Source organism: Tachyglossus aculeatus, chromosome 3 (assembly GCF_015852505.1).
Source record: "Tachyglossus aculeatus isolate mTacAcu1 chromosome 3, mTacAcu1.pri, whole genome shotgun sequence".
Classification (NCBI taxonomy): domain Eukaryota; kingdom Metazoa; phylum Chordata; class Mammalia; order Monotremata; family Tachyglossidae; genus Tachyglossus; species Tachyglossus aculeatus.
This window is the reverse complement of record NC_052068.1, coordinates 42,181,491-42,203,731: the sequence shown is the minus strand read 5'-3', so window position 1 is coordinate 42,203,731 and position 22,241 is coordinate 42,181,491. Positions and strand designations below refer to the sequence as shown.

The window sequence follows — 22,241 nt, the reverse complement described above, 5'->3', positions numbered from 1 at the left end:
AGTTGCAGACTGAGCCCCCTTTTTCTTCTCCTCCTCTCCATCCCCCCAGCCCTACCTTCTTCCCCTCCCCACAGCACCTGTATATATGTTTGTACAAATTTATTACTCTGTTTACTTTACTTCTACATATTTACTATTCCATTTATTTTGTTAATATGTTTTGTTTCGTTGTATGTCTCCGCCTTCTAGACTGTGAGCCCGCTGTTGGGTAGGGACCGTCTCTATATGTTGCCAACCTGTACTTCCAAAGCACTTAGTACAGTGCTGTGCACACAGTAAGCGCTCAGTAAATACGATTGAATGAATGAATCGTATTTATTGAGCACTTACTGTGTACAGAGCACTGTACTAAGTGCTTGTAAAGTATAATTCAGCAAAAAAGAGAGAAAACCCCTGCCTATAACAGGCTCACAGTCTAGAAGAAGAAAGACATCAAAACAAGTAAACAGGCATTAATATAGACATATGGAATTATAGATATGTAAATATATACACAAGTGCTGTGGGGCAGGAGGTGGGGTAGAGCAAAGGGAGTGAGTCAGGACAACACCGCGGGGAAGGGGAGCTGAGAAAAAGGGGGGCTTAGCTTGGGAAGGCCTCTTGGAGGAGGTGAGCCTTCAGTAGGGCTTTGAAGGGAGGATGTATGATTGTTTGGTGGATTTGAGGAGGGAGGGCATTCCAGGCCAGACATAGGACATGGGGCAGTGGTCGACAGTGGGTCAGGCAAGAATGAGGCACAATGAGGTTAGCAGCAGAAGAGTGGAGTGTGCAGGCTGGTATGTAGAAGGAGAGAAGGGAGGTTAGGTAGGAGAACAAGTTGTCTACACGCGCTGCCTAGAATTCCTCAACAACAACTCTCTCCTCGACCCCCTCCAGTCTGGCTTCCGTCCCCTTCATTCCACAGAAACTGCGCTCTCAAAGATCACCAATGACCTCCTGCTTGCCAAATCCAACGGCTCATACTCTGTCCTAATCCTCCTCGACCTCTCAGCTGCCTTTGACACTGTGGACCACCCCCTTCTCCTCCACACGTTATCTGACCTTGGCTTCACAGACTCCGTCCTCTCCTGGTTCTCCTCTTATCTCTCCGGTCGTTCTTTCTCAGTCTCTTTTGCAGGCTCCTCCTCCCCCTCCCATCCTCTTACTGTGGGGGTTCCCCAAGGTTCAGTGCTTGGTCCCCTTCTGTTCTCAATCTACACTCACTCCCTTGGTGACCTCATTCGCTCCCATGGCTTCAACTATCATCTCTACGCTGATGACACCCAGATCTACATCTCTGCCCCTGCTCTCTCCCCCTCCCTCCAGGCTCGCATCTCCTCCTGCCTTCAGGACATGTCCATCTGGATGTCCGCCCGCCACCTAAAGCTCAACATGTCGAAGACTGAGCTCCTTGTCTTCCCTCCCAAACCTTGTCCTCTCCCTGACTTTCCCATCTCTGTTGACGGCACTACCATCCTTCCCGTCTCACAAGCCCGCAACCTTGGTGTCATCCTCGACTCCGCTCTCTCATTCACCCCTCACATCCAAGCCGTCACCAAAACCTGCCGGTCTCAGCTCCACAACATTGCCAAGATCCGCCCTTTCCTCTCCATCCAAACTGCTACCCTGCTCATTCAAGCTCTCATCCTATCCCATCTGGACTACTGCATCGGCCTTCTCTCTGATCTCCCATCCTCGTGTCTCTCTCCACTTCAATCCATACTTCATGCTGCTGCCCAGATTATCTTTGTCCAGAAACGCTCTGGACATATTACTCCCCTCCTCAAAAACCTCCAATGGCTACCGATCAATCTGCGCATCAGGCAGAAACTCCTCACCCTGGGCTTCAAGGCTGTCCATCACCTCGCCCCCTCCTACCTCACCTCCCTTCTCTCCTTCTACTGCCCAGCCCGCACCCTCCGCTCCTCCACCACTAATCTCCTCACTGTACCTCGCTCTCGCCTGTCCCGCCATCGACCCCCGGCCCACGTCATCCCCCGGGCCTGGAATGCCCTCCCTCTGCCCATCCGCCAAGCTAGCTCTCTTCCTCCCTTCAAGGCCCTGCTGAGAGCTCACCTCCTCCAGGAGGTCTTCCCAGACTGAGCCTCTTCTTTCCTCTCCCCCTCGTCCCCCTCTCCATCCCCCCGTCTTACCTCCTTCCCTTCCCCACAGCACCTGTATATATGTATATATGGTTGTACATGTTTATTACTCTATTTATTTATTTATTTATTTTACTTGTACATTTCTATCCTACTTATTTTATTTTGTTGGTATGTTTGGTTCTGTTCTCTGTCTCCCCCTTTTAGACTGTGAGCCCACTGTTGGGTAGGGACTGTCTCTATGTGATGCCAATTTGTACTTCCCAAGCGCTTAGTACAGTGCTCTGCACATAGTAAGCGCTCAATAAATACGATTGATTGATTGATTGAGAGGGCAAGGTGATGGAAAACTTTGAAGCCAATAGTGAGGAGTTTCTGCTTGATATGGAGGTTGATAGGCAACCACTGGAGAGTTTTGAGGAGGGGGATGACGTGCGCAGTGCGTTTCTGTAGAAAGATAATTGGGGCAGCAGAGTGAAATATAGACTGAAGTAGGGAGAGACAGGAGGTTGGGAGGTCAAAAAGGATGCTGATGCAGTAATCCAGTCGGGATAAAATGAGTGATTGTACTACATGGTAGCAGTTTGGATGGAGAGGAAAGGACAGATATTGGTGAGGCTGTGAAGGTGAGACCAGCAGGTTTTGGTGATGGATTGGATATGTGGGGTGAATGAGAGAGTGGAGTCAAGGATGACACAAAGGTTGCAGGCTTGTGAAATGGGAAAGATGGCAGTGCCATCCACAGTGATGGAAAAGTCAGGGAGAGGACAGGGTTTGGGAGGGAAGATAAGGAGCTTCAGTCTTGGACATGTTAGGTTTTAGGTTGTGGGAGGACATCCAAGTAGAGATGTCCTGAAGGCAGGTGGAGATGCGAGCCTGGAGGGAGGAAGAGAGAACAGGCGAGGAGATATAGATTTGGGTATCATCCATGTAGAGATGATAGTTGAAGCCATAGTAGTGAATAAATTAATAATAATGTTGGTATTTTTTAAGTGCTTACTCTGTGTGAAGCACTGTTCTAAGTGCTGGTGGGATACAAGGTGATCAGGTTGTCCCACGTGGGGCTCACAGTCTTAATCCCCACTTTACAGATGAGGTAACTGAGGCACAGAGAAGTTAAGTGGCTTGCCCAAGGTCACACAGCTGACAAATGGCAGAGCTGGCAATCGAACCCATGACCTCTGACTCCCAAGCCTGCGCTTTTTCCACTGAGCCATGAATAAATTCACCAAGAGAGTGAGTGCAGATGGAGAATAGACCAAGAACTAACCCTTGAGGAACCCCTACAGTTAGGGGATGGGATGGGGAGGAGGAACCCTCAAAGGCCCGAGAATGAACCGCCAGAGAGATAAGAAGAGAACCAGCAGAGAATGGAGTCAGTGAAGCTAAGGTTGGTTAATGTGTTGAGGAGAAGGGGATGGTCCACAGTATCAAAGGCAAATGAAAGGTCGAGGAGGATCAGGATGGAGTGGGAGTCATTGGATTTGATAAGAAGATAGTCATTGGTGACTTTCGAGAGGGAGGTTTCGGTGATGTGGAGGGGATGGAATCCAGATTGGAGGGGATCCAGAAGAGAGTTGGAGGAGAGGATTTGAGGCAGTGAGTGTAGATGACTCGTTCCAGGAGTTTGGAAAGGAAGGGTAGAAGGGAGATGGGGTGATAACTGAAGGGGACTGTGGGGTCAAAGGAAGGTTTTTTTAGGATGGAGGAGACATGGACATGTTTGAAAGCAGAGGGGAAGAAGTCGTTGGAGAGTGAGCAGTTGGAGATGGAAGTTAAGGAGGGGAGGAGGGAAGGGGCTAGAGTTTTATAAGGTGGGAGGAATGGGGGAATGAGGGAAATAGTATACACTCTAGATTAGGTGCATTAAGATTCACACAGAATATCAATCCATCACTTATATTTATGAGCACTTACTGTATGCAGTGCACTGTACTTTAATCGCTTGGGAGAGTACAATATAACAGAGTTGGTAAGCCCATTCCCTACCTACAAGGAGTTTGCAGTCTGGAAAGGGAGACAGACAATTAAATAAATAAATAAATTATGGATTATAATAGTAATAACGATTGTGGTATTTGTTAAGTACTTACTATATGCCAGGCACTGCACTAAACACTGGAGCAGATACAAGATAATCAGGTTGAACACAGTCCCTGTCTCATATAGAGCTCCTAGTCTCAAGCCCCGGTTTACAGATGAAGTAATTGAGCACAGAGAAGTTAAGTGACTTTCCCATGGTCACACAGCGGACACATGCTGAAAGGGGATTAGAACCCAGACCCTCCTGACTCCCAGTCCCGTACTCTATTAATAGGCCCTGCTGCTTCTCATATGTACATAAATCCTATCTGGAGGAGGGAGGAATCAATAAAGCTGCAAAACCAATTACAAGGGCTACTCAGAAGGGAGTAGGAGACGAGGAAACGATGGCTTAATTGGGGAAGTCCTTCTGGAAGAGATGTGCTTTTAATAAGGTTTTGAAGGTGGGGAGAGGGATCACCTGTCAGATATGAAGAGGAAGGGCACTCCCAGACTGAAGCAGGATATGGACAAGAGTTGGCAGTGATGTAGACAAGATCAAGTGGAGACTGTGCATCAATTAATGAATCAGTCAGTGGTATTTATTGAGAAATAACTCTATGCAGAGCACTGTACTAAGTGCTTGGGAGAGTACAATACAACAGAGTTAGTAGGCACATTCCCCGCCCACAATGAGCCCTCAGTATACCATGGGAAAAAATGCTGATATCTGCAGCCCTTCCATAGACCCCAGCACAATTAAGTTCTATTTTCCTGGGGTCTCTTCAGATTTTTCACATTAGTGTTAATACCTCCTAATCAAATCTGGATGATATATTCTAACTGTCCTCTCAGAATATAATGAAAAGCTTATTTCCTCTGGTATGTGAGTCTTATTGCCATTAATAATAATAATTATAATAATAATAACAATGTTGGTATTTGTTAAGCATTTACTATGTGCCAAGCACTGTTCTAAGCACTGGGGTAGATGCAAGATAATCAGGTTGTCCAGTGTGGGGCTCACAGTCTTCATTCCATTTTACAAATGAACTGAGGCACTGAAGCACAGAGAAGTGAAGTGACTTGCCCAAGGTCGCACAACAGACGAGTGGCAGAGCCGGGATTAGAACCCATGCCCTCTGACTCCCAAGCCCATACTCTTTCCACTGTACCATGCTGCTCCTCACAATTAATAAAATCATGTTAAAATCACTTCACATAATAAATCACATTACCACATTGACTTTTTATATATGTTAATGTTTGAATGGGGAAAAAGGCTGAAAGCAATTCCCATATGGTAAGAATGATTAAAAGAAAGGTGATCATCTTTTTTTTGTAATTTTCAGACATTTTATCTACTAGAGGCATGCTAAGAGGAGAAATGAGTGGGGACAGTCTCTTAAAGCACTCTACTATCAGCTAGTTAGCAAACTGCTGCAACAGCAGTAGTTTGGGAATTAATAAAGTTCCTAAAAGTCATGTCTTTGGTAAATTTTGATGCAACAGAAGTATACAAGTTTTTTAATATTATTGAAATAATTGCATTAAAATTGCATTAGTCCTTGAAATCTTTACACTACTGATGGAGTGAACATCTCAAAGACTTGAGTCAACAATTAACCTAGAGATCTCTGAGTTGTAGAATCATCTTAGTTTTTACAAGCACATCCTGCTCTGGCATGAAACACTCTCCTTCATTTCTGACAGAAAATTACTCTCCCTACCTTCAAAGCCTTATTGAAGGCACACCTCCTCCAAGAGGTCTTTCCTGACTGAGCCTTCATTTCCTTTTCACTCACTCCCTTCTGCGTCACCCTGATTTGCTCCCTTTATTCACCCCTTCCTAAGTCCCACAGCACTTATGTACAAATCTATAGTTATTCATTTATATTAAGATGTATCTTCCCCTCTAGAATGTAAGCTCATTTTGGCTAGGTAATCATCATCATCATCAATCATATTTATTGAGCGCTTACTGTGTGCAGAGCACTGTACTAAGCGCTTGGGAAGTACAAATTGGCAACATATAGAGACAGTCCCTACCCAACAGTGGGCTCACATGTGCCTCCCAATTCTGTTATATTGTTATGTTGTACTCTCCCAAGTACAATGTTTTGCATACAGTAAGTGCACAGTAAATACAATTGACTGACAAAGTAGGGTTTCATTCATTTTCAGAGATATTTTTTAAAATTCTAGTTCTCCAGTTTTTTAATGGTATTTGTTCAGAGCTTACTACATGCTAGGCACTATTCAAGGAGCTGGGGTAGTAGATACAAGCTAATCAGATTGGATACAGTGTCTGCCCTGCATGGAGCTCACAGTTTTATTCCCCATTTTACAGATGAGGTAACTGAGGCACAGAGAAGTTGAATGATTTTCTCAGGGTCACACAGCAGACAAGAGGCAGAGCCAGAAATAGAACCGCGGTCCTATGTTTTCAGCCTTTACTGCATAGAAAAAAGTAAATGATCAAAATAGTTTGCTAGGATATAATAAAAATTGCAAGTGGCCTTCAGCTTGACAAGCCATGATGGTGCCAGGACATTGGAACTGTTGCCACTTGGTACAGTGCTCTGCACACAGTAAGCACTCGGTAGATACAATTGATTGATTGATTGATAAAGTACAATTAGTTATTTACCATTCTTATCCTGTCCATCTTCCATCCTGGAGTAACAAGGGTAGAGTGTGAAATATTTTGGTGCAAACTCCTACCATTGCTGGTTCTTCTTATCTGGTTAAATCAGCCATATTAGACATTGGTTCAGGAATACCAGATCATTCAAAAAAATTCATTTCTGTACAAGTATAGTTTTCGGTGTGATAGGCAACAATGGATTTATGTATGAATTATATGTTTTGTTTTTATTTTGCTCCCATCACCTAACTTTTGCCAGCATTAGACTTCTGTGAAAGTGCCATCATGACCCTATTGAAGAAAATATAATTTGTTACTTTTCACATATACTGAACTTCATGTTCACTGAATAAGTTTGACCTTAAAGTTTAACATAGGTATGAATGGCATGTGTATGTGTGACTGGATATCTTACACATTGTCAGAAAAATACAAATATTACAATGTAATTATATACATTTAGCTTAGGGCTTTAAAAATGTATTTATTCTCCCCACATCAAGCAAAGTTCAGATTTATTATATTTGTAATCTTTAAACAGTTTTCAGGCAGGAAAATGATTTTTATTGTTTTAATATCTTTTGAGCTTTTGCTGTTTCTTAGGAATATTTTCAATATTAAAAATATCCATAGATGCAAAGAATGTTTTATTCTAGCCCCATCATCAATTTTCAATCGATGAATCACTCAATTGTATTTACTATTATTATTATCATATTTATTGAACATATACTGTGTGCAGAGCACTGTACTAAGAGCTAGGGAGACTTCAGTATAACAGAGTAGGTAGACATGCTTCCTGCTCACAGCGGGCTTATGACCTAGAGGGGACAGACACTAATATAAAAAAATCAACTATAGATATGGACATAGATGCCATGGGAGTGAGGCCGAAGTTAATAAAGCATGCAAATCCAAGGGTGATGCATAAGAGAGTGGGAGAAGAGGAAATGAAAGCCTAATCAGGGAGGGCCTCTTGGAGGAGATGTGACTTCAATGAGGCTTTGAAGGTGGCGAGAGTGACTGTCTGTTGGATGTGAAATGATGGGGCATTCCTGGCCAGAGGCAGGATGTGGGCAAGAGGTAAGCAGTGAGATAGACAGGATGAAGATAGGTTAACATTAGAGGAGTGATGTGTATTGTCTGGGCTGTAGAAAAGCAGCAAGGTAATGGAAGAGGGGGCAAAGTGATTGTGTGTTTTAAACCCTATGGTAAGGAGTTTCTGTTTAATGTGGACATGGATGGACAACCACTAGATGTTCTTGAGGAGTGGGGAAATATTGACTGAGCATTTTTTCATAAAAATGATCCAGGAAGCAGAATGAAGTATGGACTGGCGTGGGGAGAGGCAGGGGGCAGGGTGGACAGGAAGGAGCTGATGCAGTAATCAAAGTGGGATAGGATAAGAAAAATTGTGAAGGGCTGACAGGATTTAGTGACAGACTGAATATGTGGGATGAATGAGTTAATAATGCCAAGGTTTTGGGCTTGTGAGACAGGAAGGATGATAGTGCTGTCCAGTGACAGGAAAGTCAGGAAGAAGACATTGTTTCCTAATCAGGAATATCTGAATTTTAGTATCATACAAAGTTGACACAAGGGTTTTGGCCTGTAAAACCTTTTAAATATGTCAATATTTAGACAATTTTTTTCATGGTTTTTGTTAAGCGTTTACTATCTGCCAGTTCCTGTACCAAGTGCTGGGGTTGGTACAAGCTAATCATGTTGGACTCAATCCCTGTCCTACATAGGGCTCACAGTCTTAATCCCCATTTTACAGATGAAGTAACTGAGACACAGAGAAATGAAATGACTCACTAAGGTGATACAGCAAAGTAGTGGAGCTAGAACTAGAAGCCCAGTCCTTCTGACTCCCAAGCCATCCGTGCTCTATCCACTAGGACATATTTCTTCTTACATTTGATAATAGCGTATGCATTTGAATTTTAATCACAGCAGGTAATATTTTGACTTTAGTTATCGATTTCTCTTCTCACTCCCTCATCCCCCGAATCTGAAAATCCTGTTAGATGAGAACATTAAGCCCTGTTGATGAGGCCATGGTAGTTGCCAAAACCTGCCTGCATAGTGATTGCTTTCTTGGTCTAGTTGAGACTAGATTAAAATTCATAATATCATGGCTAATTTATATTTGGATCTTTTCGAAGTGAGAATAGGAATAATTTTTGTTTCTTTCAGCTGGTAATTGAGTTGAGAAGCAAATTCCCTTCTCCCACATAACTCCACTGGAGACTGTCAGACTTCCTTTCAATTGGTTTCACTGTGGTGTTGATTCCCTAGAGACATTCATTGCACTTTAGCTAAAACAAGAATTCAAACTACCCATTCTCTAGGCTCATGATAAGTTAACTGTGGTATAAATAACCCGACAAATGTATCCTGGTAGTGACTCCTGCCATTACAATGTGCCTACTAACTTTACAGAATGAACACACACACATAATAGCTAGTGGGGAACAGTACAGGTGTTTAATTAAATAGACTTTGAATCATTGATTGTACTAATTAATGTTACCAAATTGTCTTAATGACCAAAGGAAAACTGCCACAACAAAGAGCCTCATTTTACCATTGAAATGGGAAAATCTAAAGCATTTAAGAGTGTTTTTAAAGTAGCAGTTTAAGAATGTGCCTCTGAGCCCACCTTCTTAAAACAGAAACCATTTCATGCCTATAGTACTTTGTTTATAGTCTCTTGATACTTATTATCCCCAAATACTACCATTCCGGTTAAAATATAAAGTGGACATTCAGTTAGTCACAATTATATATGTGTGTATATGTAAATATTTAAAATATAATAGCTCTCTAAGGTTAGAGTTTTTTCAATTTGATGTCATAAAAATTGCCTATTGTATTATAATAAGATGCAGAAAAAAGATTGTGGAAACAAATAATCCCCATATTAAAAAAATAAAATAATTAAATGATTTTTTTCAGTCCAATGCATTAGATATCATCCAACAGGTTTCTTAAAATCTTGGTTAATTGATCAATCAATCAAGCAGTGGTATTTATCGAGTGTCTTCTGTGTGCAGAACACTGGCAAAACGCAATTCAAGAGTTCATAGACACGATCCTTGTCCACAAAGTTAGCTGTCTAAAGGGAACGACAGACATTCAGATGGATAGCTAAAACAGTAGAGCATAAGGATGTGGGCATAAATCCTGTGGGGCTAGGATGAATATCAAAGTTCTCAAGGGATACACAGCCAAGTACATAGTTGACACAGGGGAAGGGCATAAAGGTGAAATGGAGGCTTAGTTAGGGAGACTGTCCTGGAGGAAATGAAAATTTAGAAGGGTTTTGAAGGTAGAGAGATTGATGGACTATCAAATAAGAAGAGGGAGGGAATTCCAGGCCTGATGGAGGGCTTGAGCAGTGGGACAGTGTCGAGATTAATATGTGGATTGAGTTGTAGTAGGAGATGGTTAAGGTAGTGGGGAAAGAGTTGATTGAGTGCCCTAAAACCAATGGTAAAGAGTTTCTGTCTGATGTGGAGACAGATGGGGAATTGTTGGGGCTTTTTGAGGAGTGGGGTGATATGGACTGAACATTTTTCAGAAAAGTGGTCCAGCAACAGAGTGGACTCGGGAGTGATGAGATAGGAGGTAGAGAGATGAGCAAAGAGGCTGATACAGTATTCCAGGAGGGATAGGATAAGTACTTGGATCAGCACAGTAACATTTGGGATGGAAAGGGATAGATGGATGTTGTAGATGTTGTGAAGGTAGAACTGACAGGATTCGATGACAGATTGAGTCTGTGGGCTGAATGAAAGAGACTAGAGAAGGATAATTCAAGGTTATGGGCTTGTGAAACGGGGAGGATGGTGATATTGTCTACAGTATTGGGAAATTATTGGGCTGGACAGGGTTTGGGTAGGAAGATGAGGAATTCTGTTTTGTTAAGTTTGAGGTGTAGGCCAGATATCCAAGCAGAGATGGCCTGAAGGAAGGTGGAAATATGAGACTGCAGATGAGGCAAGAGGTCAGAGTTGGGTGTCCGAGGCAGATCAAGCAACTGATCCTCACATCAACCAAACTTGCTTTCTTCCCCGCTTCCAAGCCCTACTGAGAGCTCACCTCCTCCAGGAGGCCTTCCCAGACAGAGCCTCCCTTTTCCTCTGCTCCTCCTCCCATCCCCATCGACTCTACTCCCTCCCTTTGCTCTACCCCCTTCCTTACCCCAAAGCCCTTGTGTGTATTTGTACATATTTATCATTTGATTTATTTTATTAATGATGTGAATATATCTATAATTCTATTTATCTATTTTGATGCTATTGATGTCTGTCTACTTGTTTCGTTTTGTTGTCTGTCTCCCCCCTTCTAGACTGTGAACCTGTTGTTGGGTAGGGATTGTCTCTTCCTGTTGCCGAATTGTACTTTCCAAGTGCTTTGTACACTGCTCTGCACACAGTAAGCGCTCAATAAATACGATTGAATGAATGAATGAGTGAATGGATTGATGCAGTCAATTAGTCAATAAATGGTATTTAATGAGCACTTACTGATAGACACATTCCCTGTCCACAAGAAGCTGAAAGTTAGTTGTTACAGTTCTGTAAGCCTACTGGAGCTTACAGAAAGAGACATACATTGAAATAAATTATGACTATGTACATAAGTGCTCTGGGGCTGAAGGTGGGGTGAATATCAAGTATCTAAATGGTACAGAGCCAACTTCATAGGCAATGCAGAAGGGAGAGTGAGTGCGAGAAATGAGGGATAATTTGAGGATGCCTCTTGGAGAATATATGATTTTCGTAGGAACTTGAAGGTAGGGAGAGTAGTGGTCTGTCAGACATGATGAGGGAGGGATTTCCAGGCTAGAGAGAGGATGTAAGAAAAGTTTAGGCAGTGAGGGAAACACTAGAAAGCTATTCTGTCCCTTCATTGTATTCTTTCTAAGAAGCACAGCAGGTGGAGGTGATAGGTGGATGAGAAGCAGCATGGCCTATTGGATAGACCTTGGTACTGGGAGTCAGAAGGACCTGGGTTCTAGTCCCGACTCTGCCACTTGTCGGATGTGTGACCTTGGGCAGGCCACTTCACTTCTCTGTGCTTCAGTTACCTCATCTGTGAAATGGGGATGGAGACTCTGAGCCCCACGTCGACAGGAACTACATCCAACCTGATTCCCTTGTATCTACCACAGTGCTTGGAACAGTGCTTGGCACATAGTAAGTGCTTAGCAAATACCATAATTATTATTATTATTACCATTATTGTTATCCTCAGTTACCTCATCTGTAAAGTGGGGATTAAGAGTGTGAGCCCTATGTGGGACAGGAACTGTGTCCAGCCTGAATGACTAACTTGTATCTATCCCAGCACTTGAAACAGTGCTTGGCATGTAATAATAATAATAATAATAATAATGACATTTTTTAAGAGCTTACTATGTGCAAAGCACTGTTCTAAGCACTGGGGTGGTTACAAGGTGATCAGGTTGTCCCATGGGGGGCTCACAGTGTTAATCCCCATTTTGCAGGTAACTGAGGCCCAGAGAAGTTAAGCAACTTGCCCAAAGTCACACAGCTGACAAGTGGTGGAGCCGGGATTAGAACCCATGACCTCTGACTCCCAAGCCCAGGCTCTTTCCACTGAGCCACACTGCTTCTCTAAGTAGTAAGTGCTTAACAAATACCATAATAATTATTATTACTATTGTTACAAGAGCAAAATACAGTGATTTAAATTGGAGTTAGAGTAATAATAATGGTATTTGTTAAACTTTTACTATATGCCAAGCACTGTTCTAAGCACTGGGGTTGATACAAGATAATCAAGTTGGACACAGATCCTGTCGCACATGGGGCTTACAGTCTTAATCCCCATTTTACAGATAATACAGATGAGGTAACTGAGGCACAGAGAAGTTAAGTGACTTGCTCAAGGTCACACAGCAGACATGTGGCAGAGTCAGGATAAGAACCCAGGTCCTTCTTATTGCCAGGCCTGTTCTCTAACCACTGCATGCAAGTTTGTGTGCTGGGTTGGAGTAGTAGGAAATCAACTGGCTGGGCCCAGGGGCTGTCCTCTTCAGCAGAAGCAGAAGAAACAGCAGAAGCAGTGTGGCTCAGTGGAAAGAGCCTGGGCTTTGGAGTCACAGGTCATGAGTTCACATCCCTGCTCTGCCACTTGTCAGCTGTGTGACTTTGGGCAAGTCACTTAACTGCTCTGGCCCTCAATTACCTCATCTGGAAAATGGGGATTAAGACTCCGAGTCCCCCGTGGGACAACCTGATCACCTTGTAACCTCCCCAGCTCTTAGAACAGTGCTTTGCACATAGTAAGTGCTTAATAAATGTCATTATTATTATTACTATTATTATAACCTTCCTGCCCTTTGTCCATATTGTCACACATTTCTGGCCGCGACTCCACCTCACACTTCAAGCTCAGTAAAGTAAGATTGAAGTTGTAATAGTCAATCAAATTTAAGTGAAAATTAGGGGAACAATTAATTTGTAACCCATTAGTTACACCTGAGGATGATTATAGGAGAGTCTCAAATATAAAACACAACTGGTTACTAAAAACTGCATTGAAAGCGTCATAAGCATTTTTCACCTAGGAACAATGCTGTTAATGAGGGGTAAATTGTATACTTAAGTAATTATAGATGAGTAACATAAACTACATAGATGTATCTAATAAGCATCAAAGTAGCTATTTTAGTTAACCATTAACTGTTATTTCATCCATTGTAAAATGGACATACCAACCCTCCCTTGTGACTCTGCCTGGAGTTTGATTAATCCTAGTCTCCAATATTCCATCCACTGCCCATCACCTTGCCCTCTTTAAATTTTAAACTTTAAACTATTTTCCAAGCACTGGGCTAGATAAAACATAATCAGGTCCCCCGTGGGAGTCTTGGTCGGAACAGGAGAGAGGGCAGGTATTGACTCCCCATTTTGCAAATGAGGGAAATGAGACACAGAAAAGTTAAGTGACAGCAGGAAATGATGAACCTGGGATTAGAACACAAGTCTTCTGGCTCCCATGCTGACGTTCTTTCCATCCTGGAAACCGAAGTTTGCCCAGAATAACAACTTCAGGTTTAATTTTGGGTCTCCAAAATTTTAAAAATATTTAGAATCACAAATAGATGCAGAGAGGTAGAGAACACCTCAGGTAGACATCAAATGTTTGTTTGAACCTTTCTGGTTTCAGATAGGACTGATGAGCTGGTTACAGAGCTTGGAAAAGACCTAGGTCCCTAGGCTTTGCCCTGGAAAAGTGTCATGACAGTTGATGAATTATAGCAATAATACATTGAAAAACTACCCAAGGAAACAAGTCACCTGGCTATCTTTATCAAGGGACTCTGATGAGAGCCAATGGATCAACCTGAAGTATTTAAATAATTTATCAAAATGATAAATGAGAAACTAGAGCCCAGATCCTACTATCACCGAAAAGACACACCATCTGTGATTCCCAAGTGTACTGCTCAAACCATGATCTATTTTCTTCCTCCCTAAATATGTCTCCTTAATTCTTTGATTTTTTTTAATTTTGCAGACATCCAATAGGACCTTTGACATTCCCCTCACTTTGTCTGGAGCGGTGGTGTTGCGAGAGAGGTTGAACTATGAAGAAAAGACCCGCTATTTTGTCATTGTCCAAGCTAATGTAAGTATTTCCTGTGACTAATTTCAAGCAAGAATTGTTTTATAAAGAATTTGTGTATTTTGTTTTCTATTTAGTGAATGTAAATGATATATCAGTCCACATTCAGTGTGTATATGATCTGATCTCCATCTTAAAGAGCTTATATTCTCATTGTTCCCAGAAATTAGAGAGGGATGATTGTTTTCAATCACTACTGATGAGAAATCATGGACTTATGACTCTTTAGTGCTTACAACATAATTTGACATGCAATTTCTTTCTGTAACAGCTTACCTTGTTGCAAAATTGAACACATTTAGCCAAGCCAAAGGCATAGTTTGAATATAAAGTATAACCCAGGCAGTCAAAGCTACAAACGTGCCCTTCCCATTTTGTTTAGCTTGGTTTGAACGTGCCCAGTGGATATTATGTTGTTCTGCGGTTAACGGATGCACTGCTTTTAGACTGTGAGCCCACTGTTGGGCAGGGACTGTCTGTATGTGATGCCAATTTGTACTTCCCAAGCGCTTAGTACAGTGCTCTGCACATAGTAAGCGCTCAATAAATACGATTGATTGATTGATTGCTGAATGTCCTTAATAAAGTGTTCTTCATGGCCACTAAGTAAGAAAGGTGACCCCCAGAAGTTCCAAGTCCTTTTGGGATCACAATTGTGATTCTGGGCACTGAGCCATGAGAAGTCTTAGAACAGTGCTAAGCACTTAAGAAAGTGCTTGATACATAGTAAGTGCTTCACAAATACCATAATAATAATAATGATGTCTGAAATTTTGCTCCGCTAGTTGCAGTATCCTACAGATCTTTGTTTTTCTTATCATTTTGTAGTCTCAATGTATTGTTTCTACTCTTCTTAAGTGTCTACCGCAAATCCCCCCCTCCCACATTTTATTTTTCGTTGTGAGCTTCCTGATGGGTAGGTGCCCTATCTAGTTAATAATAATAATAATAATTTTGGTATTTGTTACATGCTTACTATGTGCAAATCACTGTTCTAAGTGCTGGGGAGGTTACAAGGTGATCAAATTGTCCCACGGGGGGCTCACAGTCAATCCCCGTTTTACAGATGAGTTAACTGAGGCACAGAGAAGTTAAGTGACTTGCCCAAAGTCACACAGCTGACCTTTGGTGGAGCCGGGATTTGAACCCATGACCTCTGACTCTACAGCCCATGCTCTTTCCATTGAGCCATGCAGCTTCTCTCCCACCTGTGTATTATTTCCTGGTGCTTAGTACACAGTAGTACTTTATAAATATTATTGCTGCTAGTACTGCTACTACTCTTGGGGCTTGTGACTCCCTGATTTTGGGAGGAAATCAGGAAAGAGTATTGAGCAATTATGGATCTCCACCGTGAGACCCAACTTAAGCTACATGCTAATCTTACACTTAGAGAAGCAGCGTTGCTCAGTGGAAAGAGCAAGGGCTTTTGAGTCGGAAGTCCTGGGTTCTAATCCCGGCTCCCCCACATGTCTCCTGTGTGACTTGGGGCATGTCACCTAGCTTCTCTGAGCCTCAGTTACTTCATCTGTAAAATGGGGATTAAGACTACCTATCTCCCCCTCCTCCCCCTCCCCATCCACCCGCCTTACCTCCTTCCTCTCCCCACAGCTCCTCTATATATGTATTTACGTTTGTACGTATTTATTACTCTATTTATTTATTTTATTTGTACATATTTATTGTATTTATTTTATTTTGTTAATATGTTTTGTTTGGTTCTCTGTCTCCTCCTTCTAGACTGTCAGCCCACTGTTGGGTAGGGACCATCTCTATATGTTGCCAACTTGTACTTCTCAAATGCTTAGTACAGTGCTCTGCACACAGTAAGCACTCAATAAATACAATTGAATGAATGAATGACCGTGAGCCCTACATGGAACAATGTGATCACCTTGTATCCTCCCCAGCACGTTGAAAAGTGCTTCGTACATAGTAAGCGCTTAGCAAATGCCTTCATTATTATTACACCAAACCAGGATTGCTAGAGTAACCTCGGGCACCCCATGGATCCTAGACCAGAACTGCTTTAATCCGAATAAGGACAGTTGAATCAGAGTTCCAGCTATGAGAACTTGGATTTCTTTAAGAGGATCCAATAATTTAACACAGCCCAGAATCCCAGGTGATACTAAGGAGCCCCATGGACTTTGAGTAAATTAGGTGATATGCTCCTTAGAAGCCACATTTCTGTGACTTCCAGTGATACACAGGAGATTGTAGATGGTTCCCTGATAGTCAGTGATTTTTCTATTGACGTTTCATAGGAGACTGAAAGAAAGGGATTGGGAACAAACTTTCCACTCCATTGTATTGCTGCATCTACAGGTACATGGAAAAAAAAATTGAGGGGCTAGGGTAAAGTCACCCAATAATAGGATAATTATAGTTTTAGTCTGAGATACTTAAAAATTTGGGAAAGCTCTTTCCATGGAGAACCATAATTTTCTGAATGTAATATATGTATAAACACATACACAGAATGTTGCATAGATTTTCATCTCTGCTTTATGTCTGATTTCACTCAGTTTCTTTCACTGATATTTCATTCAGATTTCACTGGACCTCTTCCAGGTCATGTTCAAGCGTTTGGTAACTTAATTTAGTGCTGCTTTCTGCTTGCCCTGTTCTGGATTAAATGTTGACACCGGGTTTAGTTAACTTTCAATTTTGTCATATTGACTAATGTAGGTTGTCTAGTGTGCATCTTCGAGTTGACTGCTACATAGCAATATGTATTTGTGTGTTGTATCATGGACAGGTGAAATTATGATGTTTAAGATTGCAGGTTTGACCTTACATAATTAGCGCGCGCGTGTGTGTGTGTGTGTGTGTGTGTGTTTGTGTGCGTACACATGCACGCACATGTGTGCTAAGGCTCTACTGGTTTAATTGGATTTCCAGGTATGAGAAAATACTTGGCCATAATCCCTTTTAAATTTGCAGGGTCCTAGTCAATTTCAGTGGGTCCTCAGATCATTCTGTTTCAAAGGGGTGATGATGGCTTCTGTGCTTCTCAATCATATATGACACAGTTTTGGGGTTTTTTTCTATCACTTTCTCTCTCTCTCCCTCTCTCTGTTCCTCTCTTTTCCTTTCTTCTCCTTTCTGTATGTCTCTCTATCACCGTGGGCACCCAGGCAAGCAGTGAAAAGTTACAGGAAAGAAGGATTTGTTTCAATTTTGAAGCACTATATTTTTAGGAAGGTGTGGGGTGAAGAGCAGGAAGTTTGAACCCGAAATTATGGGCTTTTAAGCAGTAGTGTAAAATTTCCTCTAGTCTGAATGTAAAAGTGGGTTGAAACTTGTCTTCTGGAAAAAATATTATTTCAAATTTTGATCTAAAAAGTTAACTTCTTTAATGTGAATATGCAAAAAATTCATCTCATTGTGAGCAAACAGATAAATGTCTCATTTAAACCTTTACTAAAAAATGGATGGGGAAAGGGGTAGATTTAATCAATTAGACAATCAAAAGTATTTATTGAGAGCTTATCGACCATTTATTCAAACATAATGCAATGAATAAAATTGACTGATTTCTAAAGGCATTTGAAAAATTAGGTTAATGCACATGAAATCTGACAAAAGGAGTATGTCTTAACCCTCTAGCTTTTTTTTCCTCATAAATGGGAATTTTAAATTTGCTACTCCGTACATGATCTCAGTAGAAAAGTATCTTTATTCTGCTTGAGATGAATAAAATAAGCAATACTCTTCATGAGGCGTGGTCTCATGAAAGGCTCCTCCCAAATCTCTTTGGACTTTCTGCTTTTTTTTATAAAGATGATAGTTATCTGTTTATTTTATATAGCAGATAGGTCTCTTAAGGGATTAAAAAGTTGTTTATTTTAAAGTTTACTTTAAACCAACTGGTGTTTGAGATTTCTGTTCTAGTTCTTTCAGCTGTTTTCCTCTGCCACAGGAGGTCTATAAGTTCTTTAGGATTGGGGCTCCAAGCCTTCTCCCTCTCCCTTCTCCACTTCATGCCCACGCAAAAATGAAAACAGTATAATATCCCTGTCTCTTTAAAATGTGTCCTTTCAGTTTTTTCTTTGCCGATTTCAAATTCTCATTTTAGTGCTTAATATTAGGTCAATACTCATACAAAATGAAAATGAATTTCTATTTTCTTAGTCAGGTGCCATCTCAATTATTTACAATTTTTGACCCTAAAGAAGATGGAGTCTGTGAGGCTAATTAAAGTTTTTACGGTAAGCTCTTGCCGTATTAGTTTGACTTGGCCCTGATTGGTTTATAAAATATACCATTTAACTCAGGACACAGCTGTTGAAAATTCTTTTCTTTATTGATAACAAAATTAACCACGGCCATAATTAAGCTGACAAGGGTGACCCTGGAGAAATTAGAAAAGTTGTCAGTTGAGATTTTGGAATACTTACAGTGTTGACATAGAAATATTCCAATTACAGAGTAAGGATTGAGGGAATCAATCATTAGTATTTATTGAGTACCCTCTATATGCAGAGCACTATATTCAGTGCTTGGGATAGTACAACAGAATTAGTAAACATGATTCCTGCCTACATGAAGAAGGGAGGGCAAGTGCTGGAATAAATACAAAGATACGTACACACGTGTAGGGGCACGTGTGAGAACCCCAGTACTTAGGTAATGCAGAAATGCTAAGTTGCTAAAGCAGGGAATATTGCATAGGAAGGTAAGCAGATATTCCGGGAAGGCCTTCTGGAGTGTGCATATGATTTCAGAAGGTTTTTGAAGATGGGAAGAACAGTGGTTTGTGTGATGGGAAGCAGTGTGGCCTACTGGAAAGAGGACATACAGATCTGGGTTCTAATTCTAATTAGCCTGCTGAGGCATATTTGGCAGTCATGTCACTTGTCCAGGCCTCAGTTTTCTCACCTGTAAGATGGGGATTCAATACCTACTGAGAGCCCTACTTAGAGCCCTACTGAGAGCTCACCTCCTCTAGGAGGCCTTCCCAGACTGAGCCCCTCCTTTTTCCTCTCCTCCTCCTCCCCTCCCATACCCCTGCTCCCTCTGCTCTTCCCTCTTCCCCTCCCCACAGCACTTGTGTATATTTGTACATATTTATTACTCTATTTTATTACTGATGTGTACATAGCTATAATTCTTTTTATTCTGTTGGTATTGACAGCTGTCTACTTCTTTTTTTTTTTTTCTGTATCCCCCTTCTAGACTGCGAGCCTGTTGTTGTGTAGGGACCGTCTCTATATGTTGCCGATTTGTACCTCCCAGGGGCTTAGTACAGTGCTCTGCATATAGTAAGCGCTCAGTAAATACAATTGAATAAATGAATGAATGAATACCTGTTCTCACTCTCACCCCTAGATTGTGATTCACATTCCCTGTCCTGTGTCCCTCCTGATTATCTTTTATCTACCCCTAGCTTAGCAGAATGCTTGGTAAACACTAAGGACTTTTTATGGTACTTATTAAGTGTTTACAGTTTGCTAAGCACTTAACAAATACCCCAAATTTTATTATTTTTATGAAAGGGTGGAGTGCCAGGCAGAAGTGAGGGCATGAACCAGAGGACAGCAGTGAGAGAGAGATAGTAAGTAGGTTGGTTTGAGAGGAATAAAGCATGTGACATGGGATATAGAAAGAGAGGAGCAAGGCTAAGAAGTTGGTAGGGAGTTGATAGTGTGCCTTAAAATCAGTAGTTAGGAGTTTCTGCTTGATATGGAGAGGGATGTACAACCCATGGGTGTTTTTGAGGTATAGGGAGACATGTGCCTAATGATGTTTAAGTAAAATGATGCAGAAAACCAAAGATCAAACTCCATCTAGGCTATACATTTAAGGTAAGGAATAAAAACAACTTGGGTTTTTCATTTCATTCCTCTGTTACTCTGTTGTGGGCAGAGATTGTGACTGTTCATTGCTTTATTGTACTCTCTCAAGCGCTTAGTACAGTGCTCTGCACACAGTTAGTGCTCAATAAACATGATTGAATGAATGAATTTAAATTTTGAGGAATATCAGTGAACACTTACCACATTCATTCATCTGTATACATGGTCTTTGTAGGCCATCTTCTTTTGCAGTCGTGTAAATTTTGGGGCAGGATGATTGACAGAGCTTGGGAGTACTCAACTATTTTTCTTTTAAAAGGAGTTTTGTTTCTGCCACACCTATACCAAGGAAAACACCTGAGTTTTCTTTACAGTGTAGTCAGTGTTCTGTAGATTCCCCATGGTGAAGAAACTGGAGAAAACTCAGGAAGGTTATTGAATCTGTCAGTGAGACCATATGGATGCCAAGCAACCAGGCATCCAGTAAATTAAAGCATTAATTTACTACACCTCGTCTTCCCAGTGGCATATGTTAGATTATAAAACCAATAGGCATTTCACTCTCAGCACAGTGGTCTGCCCACAGTAACTGCTCAATAAATATAACTGATACATAGGGATGAGGAATCCAGCTGTACATTTCAATCAATCAGTCAATCAATGGCATTTATTGAGCACTTGTGTTCAGAGTACTGCACCACATGCATGGGAGAGTAATAATAATAATAATAACAATAATAATAGTGGTATTTGTGAAGCACTTACCATGTTCCAAGCACTCTTCTAAGCACTAGGGGGATACAAGGTAATCAAGATTGTCCCACGTGGGGTTCACAGCCTTAATCCCCATTTTACAGATGAGGGAACTGAGGCCCAGAGAAGTTAAGTGACTTGCCCAAAGTCACACAGCTGACAAGTGCAGGAGCCGGAATTAGAACCCATGACCTCTGACTTCCAAGCCCGGCCTCTTTCCACTGAGCCACACTGCTTCTCGAGTTAGTAGATATGATTCCTGCACTCAAGGAGCTTACAAACTAGTGGGGGATATAGACATTTTGAACACTTTCTTACATTCCTTCTCCCTCAGTACCCACATTGATCCTTGGGGACTTCAGTACCCACCTAGATGTTTCTGATGACGCTTCTGCTGACTGCCTCCTATCACTCCTCAACTCCACTAAACTCCCGCTCCACCCCACTTCCCTCACTCACCAATTTGGACACACACTCGATCTCATCATCTATAACCACTGCACAATCTCTACCCTCGCCAACTCTGAAATCCCTTTATCTGACCACCACCTCCTCACTTGCCTCTTCTCCCACACACCACCTCCTCTTAAATCTGTTACCATTCCCCCTCATAGACCTCTGATCTTTTGACCCCATCCAATTTTCTCATCATGCTCCACTTAGCTTCCATATCCAAACTATCCTCCCTTGATGACCAAATAGATGCTCTCAACACCACCTTCTCTACTGAACTCCACTCATTCGCTCCCCTATCCCTTCATTGATCTTGTACCATTCATTCATTCATTCATTCATTCATTCAATCATATTTATTGAGTGCTTACTGTGCACCACTAACCCCCAGCCCTGGATCACCTGCACAGTCTGCCTGCTTTGCTTGTGTGCTTGAGCCACAGAGTGCTACTGGCAGAAATATAAATATGAGGCCGACATCGTGCACTTCAAGTTTATTCCCGCATGATTTAACTCCTCCCTCTCCACTGCCCGGCAAAATTATTTCTCCACCCTTATTGACACCCATGCACATCTCCCTTGCCAGTTGTTCCAGAATTTTAGCTCCCTCCTCAGGTCCCCTGTCCCCCCACCCCCCCAATCCTTGTCCCCAGTGACCTGGCCACCTACCTTATTAATAAAATTGCCATTATCAGGTGTGAGGTCCCTAAAATCTGCCCTGCCTCTCCTCAGTCCCTTGCCCTTCTGGCCCTCTCTTCAACTCTCCCATCTTTCCCAGCAGTATCTCTAGATAATATCTCCTGCCTCCTCTCAAAAGCC

At 41.8% G+C, this 22,241-nt stretch overlaps 1 protein-coding gene across 1 annotated transcript in view; it reads left to right on the top strand.

Moving 5' to 3' along the window:
- Positions 1 to 22,241, top strand: part of PCDH15 (protocadherin related 15) — a 702,056-nt gene that overhangs the window by 222,187 nt on the left and 457,628 nt on the right. Inside the window, exon 6 of the mRNA XM_038743373.1 lies at positions 14,308 to 14,418. Coding sequence (XP_038599301.1) covers positions 14,308 to 14,418 — 111 coding nt within the window. The remainder of the gene's footprint in view (positions 1 to 14,307; positions 14,419 to 22,241) is intronic.